General features: G+C 41.7%; 1 protein-coding gene across 1 annotated transcript in view; it reads right to left on the bottom strand.

The window, feature by feature from the left end:
- Gpat3 (glycerol-3-phosphate acyltransferase 3) overlaps positions 1-5,302 on the bottom strand; it is a 49,120-nt gene that overhangs the window by 1,665 nt on the left and 42,153 nt on the right. The window contains exons 10-12 of the mRNA XM_013350839.2: positions 4,599-4,684; positions 3,810-3,938; positions 3,469-3,548 (exon numbers count right to left, since the gene is read on the bottom strand). Coding sequence (XP_013206293.1) covers positions 3,469-3,548; positions 3,810-3,938; positions 4,599-4,684 — 295 coding nt within the window. The remainder of the gene's footprint in view (positions 1-3,468; positions 3,549-3,809; positions 3,939-4,598; positions 4,685-5,302) is intronic.

Below are 5,302 nucleotides of genomic sequence, written 5' to 3'. Positions count from 1 at the left end.
ATGCCTCCTGGAGCCAGGACGCTCAACAGAAACAGGAAGGGCTGATTCTGGTCTCTGCTCTACAAATGACCAAGTGTGTGCTCCTTCGCAAAGAACACGCTTTCTGAGCTAAAGTGGAAAATAACACCACTTGTGTGCCATTTCCGCCCTGAAGAGGCAGCTGCTTTCTGGGGCTGGGACTTGAACTCAGAACTTTGTACATCCCTAGCTTCTGACCTGTTTTGTTTCAGAAGTTAGAGCTGCTGCATTCAATATTTAAACAGAAACAAGGATTAGTACAGCTAAGATGTTTCTTTAGATTCTTCCCTTGGAAAACCAAACGTTGGTTTTGCTCTGACTGTGGTTTGCCGAGAAGCTGTAAACACACACACAGGAAATGATGAGACCGCTGTCCACTCGAGAGTTATAAACACAGGCAAATTTCTTTAAAAATAAACTATCTAATAGTCGCTCAAATCTAACCCTATGTCTAACCACTTTATTTTTATTAAAAACATATTTACACTTTTATACTCCAAAACAGATTCAAGATAAAACAAACAAAATCGTAAACTGCATTTGGCCGGAAGTTAGTACAGTAGAAACAGCTTTTCTCCACTCAGGGCCTTGAATCTTAGAACCTTCTCCAGGGCTGTGGACCACAGATCTTTCTGGATTATAAGGGCTCTCTCTGAGTGTCTATCCTTCTTTGAACAAAAGGAACAGCAAACTAGAAAGCTGGAAGGAGACCAGGCTATGGGCATTGCACCTTCCCTGCCCCCATTATAATATGCTAGATTTTCACTCCAGCGGGGAGGGGGCTGAGAACTTTGTGTTGGGAGTGCTAAACTTTAGCCCAGTCAGGCAAGTTCTGACAGTACTGAACGATCATGGTTCACACAGTGAACTCGATTCCACGAGACAAACTGACCTTCATACAGACACATCCCTGAAGACCATGCAATGTTCAGGGTCAGAGTCAAGCCTCAATCACAGCCTTCAACTTGAAAATGGACCCAGTTGTGATTGGGTCCTAAGAACTTCTCCAGATGAGCCATCCCTAATTATTCGTAGCGTTTACATGGATGTTGAGTAGCAGGAAACAAAGGAGAAGGAGAGAGAAGAAAAGTCTTTTTCTATTTCTAAGGCCTGAATCAAACTGGACAATAATCCAAGTGCTGCTGCTGCTGTTAATAATGCCTGTTCCTAAGCCTCCGGGCATCTCCTTTGTATATTTTTATCCACCCAGTGAACCGGCCCAGCTATGATGCATCACCTCTAGGGCCTTCAAATTCTACCAAACTGCTCACTACAGTAACAGCGGATCTTGGTTCTTTTAGGAAGGTACAGCCATATACCAGTTTGAGACACAGCAAAAAGTCAGCAGTGGTGGTGTATGTCTTTAGTCCCAGTACCCGGGAGGCCGAAGCAGGTAGATCTGAGTTTGAGACCAGCCTGGTCTGCCAGGGCTACATGGACAAACCCTATCTCAAAAAACAAAAGTAATAAAATTAAAAATACTCCCCCCTCCCCCCAATCACACAGCAGTTCTCAATCACCTGCCAAGAAGTCAGTCTAGACTTATACTCAGCAGGTGAATGAAAACTATATCCAGAAAGGCAGGAAGGCTCTCTCCTTTTGGAAAAACAGGCCAGGTAGTTAAGAGTAATCTTATCTATAAAACAGCATATGATCCAGTAAAAAGAAAGGGAAAAGCTCACAAAGAATTTGTTTTGGTGTGTTTTGCTTTCCTGAGATAAGATCTTACTCTGTAGCCCTGGCTGGCCTGAAATTCACTATTTATTCCAGGTAGGCCTGGAACTCATGGGAATCCTCCTGACTCTGTCCCTCAATACTAGGGTTAGAGGTGAAGGTCATTGTTTACAGAGATCCTAAGTGAACCTGACAGTGAGTCTACCTGCTCTCTCTCTCTCTCTCTCTCTCTCTCTCTCTCTGTGTGTGTGTGTGTGTGTGTGTGTGTGTGTGTGTGTGTGTGTGTGTGTGTGTGTGCTTGCTTCTCTCCCTGTGCCTGAAACCACAGACCCAGCCATAAGCTTTTCATAATAGATCCAGATAGGGCTAGCATGTCGGGTAAGAGGAAGCATTAGGAAAAGAGGTTTTAAGAAGAGGAAAAAGAGGAAGACAGCTATACATATGAACTTAAGGAATCTAAGATACTTCTAGTCTGAGGGCGGCCTATAGTTTTGTGATGATAGTGTTTGCCAGTTTAACACTTCCAGATTAGATTGCAAGATGAAAAGATGCTCATCTTAGCCTGCAGCTTAGAGTAGATCAGCTGCTGTCAGTCAAGAATTCAGACTCCCAGCAGTCATATGGCATCGACTTCCAACTCCCATCAATTTCCAAAATTGGCTAATTAGCATAATAACTTCTAAAATGACTTTTTTTGCTCTAAAAATTAGCATCAAAAAAAAGCACAGTGTTTGACAGAAATAGGCTGGGAAGGCATAAATTAACTGATTTCAAGATAGGTGAATGGGCAAAATATATTTTAGTGACATTCCCTACTATTGGATAAAGGAATATAAAATGCTAGCCAGCCCATCTTTGAAGATATGGCCAAACTCCCAGTGTAGCAATACCTGACAATGAGGACTGTAAGTTTATTAGGGTTGGATGAGGTCAAAAGGGTGGGGCCCTTATAGCGAGTTAGTGCTCTTATTACAAGAGACACTAGAGAGTTTGCTCTCTCCGTGCTTGAACAAAGAAAACAGCCTTCTGAAACCCAAGGAAGAATCCGTACCAGAAACCAGCTGACCATCCTAAGCTCAAACCTCTAGCCTTCAGAACTTCGAGCAAACAAATTCCATGAAGACACCACTGTGTGGTATGATGACCAATGCACACACCTACATTAACCCTTCATCAGATAAAATAAAAAAGAGAAAAAAAGAAAGAAAGCTATAGTTATCTATCACCAAAATATCTCACTTCCTTCCTTTCTTCCCATTCTTCAGTTTTCTGATTCAGCAACAGTAAGAATGAAACACAAACATCCCTGTCCCCAAATCCAGGCTCCCTCTCCCTTCCTCTTCTTCAGTAAAAGAACTCTCACTTTTACCTAAGAGCATGGTCATCCAGAGCAAAGACTACATTATCCAGTTTCCTTTGCAGCTCACTGCTACCACAAGACTTGCAGCAGACAGATACAAATTTGTTACTTGTGTAATTTCCAGTGTGTGTGCCTATGGAGATGGGTGTGTCCTTTTCCAAGGGCCACCCAGTCAGTCATTTGCTGTGCTCACTGGGTGAAGGTAGGAACCTCTATCTTGGGCCATAAGGTAGAGGTGGGTATAGGAATAAAGGCGAAGTTCTTAGCCAGCCTGGACTCCCATGCTAAAGTGGGAAAGAAAAGCTTCTATTTATTTTTCTTATGTACTTTTTGCTAACTCTGTAGCTAACCAGTGCGATTTTGTTAAGTGTATGCATTTTTACAAAAGAAGACAATTGCTTCTGAGAGGCTCTTACCAAGGCAGCTCCGTCAGTCCTCCTTGTATAGCGATGGCAGATTTAACCCTGTTCGCAAACTGAACCGCATCTTCTCCTTCCTGGTTAAATGAAAAGGTTACACTCCTTGAGTACAACGTTTTTAAACACCTGAAAATGTCTCATCATCATTTTTATCTGTTTTTGTAACACTAAATACATTACTAAGAAACATCCCGTTTGCTAAGAATAAAGAAAAGCATGATGGGAGATTGAAGAAAAGCATGATGGGAGGAATGGAACTACCCAAGGCTTTAGAAGGTTTCCGTGCTTTTTATCTGATTACATTGAGCATCAAAGACTGGACATGATCTAAGCAATACCTCTCTGGTCATGGGAGGCATGTACCACACATCGCAGACGATGGCCCAGCTGGTCATTATTCGAAGCAAGTAGCTCACCATGTTGTATTTACTGCTGTTCCAGAACGCGTCACCAAACTGGGGGTTGTACTGCAAGAGAACAATCATCCCAGCCATGAATTCCATACTGGCTTCTCTCATCCAAATCAGAGTTTCTCAGGTGCTAAGATAAATGAGCCCTATCAGACCCAGAGAGAACTGACTTCTTCCCTTGATAGAACTGTTAGCAAAAACTAAGTCAGTTCCACTAATGCCTTCAATTAGTGCCAACTGCTTTGCTAAGCAGAGCCCAGAGTGCTGCACTAAGAAAGCTATTAACATGACTTCTAAATATGTGACCCCACACTTAATTAGAAAGTCAGCAAAATCAGGAGTCAATCATATTTGCCCACCAATAATATCTGTATTAGTATTAATACAACCTGTCTGCCCGCCTGGCCAACTATCTATCTTTCTGTATCTATGCATCTTCCTGTCTCTGTCTCTAAGTATCTACCTACTATCTGAGCATCTATATATCGCCTACCAGTTACCTATGCATGTTTCTATCGCCTGTCTATCAATTGTTGATTTTCTATCTAGAGAGACTACGCTCAAAATGTATACTATAAAGATCCAAAGAAATTGAATATACAAGCATTCTTCATTCTTGCATGTTTTAAATTTGTAATGATAGCAAATAAAGCTTTTGTAATGATATCAAATAAAGCTAACAATGAAAGGCTTCCCATTTGAAACTCTGAATTCTACCTTCATTGCCACTGGATAGATGGTCCCTCCGATTTCAAAGCTTCCTTTCTTAAACATCATGACGGAAGTATTGTTGATGCAGGTACCTGGCAGAGGAAGTGAGGAATGAGTCACTGATGTGGATGTCATTTTATTTTATATTTTATTGTTGCTTTGATTGGTTAATGAATAAAGCTGTTTTGGCCAATGGCTTAGCAGAGTAAAGCCATGTGGGAAATCTGAGCAGAGATATAGAAAGAGAGTAGGCAGAGTCAACATGGAGCCACCATATAACTGCCGAAGGAGACAGATGCCCAGAATATTACTAGTAAACCATGAACCTCGTGGTAATACATAGATTAACTGAAATGGGTTAATTTAAGATATAAGAGCTAGTTAGAAACACGCTTGATCTCTGTGAGTTCGAGACCAGCCTGGTCTACAGAGCGAGTTCCAGGACAGGCTCCAAAGCCACAGAAAAACCCTGTCTCGAAAAACCAAAAAACCATGAACCTCGTGGTAATACATAGATTAACTGAAATGGGTTAATTTAAGATATAAGAGCTAGTTAGAAACAAGCTTGATCTCTGTGAGTTCGAGACCAGCCTGGTCTACAGAGCTAGTTCCAGGACAAACTCCAAAGCCACAGAGAAACCCTGTCTCGAAAAAACAAAACAAAACAACAACAACAAAAGAATACTGAAGGGACTTAAGAGCCCCACCAT

Source organism: Microtus ochrogaster, linkage group LG1, assembly GCF_000317375.1.
Source record: "Microtus ochrogaster isolate Prairie Vole_2 linkage group LG1, MicOch1.0, whole genome shotgun sequence".
Lineage (NCBI taxonomy): Eukaryota > Metazoa > Chordata > Mammalia > Rodentia > Cricetidae > Microtus > Microtus ochrogaster.
This window is presented reverse-complemented; position numbering and strand designations above follow the sequence as displayed.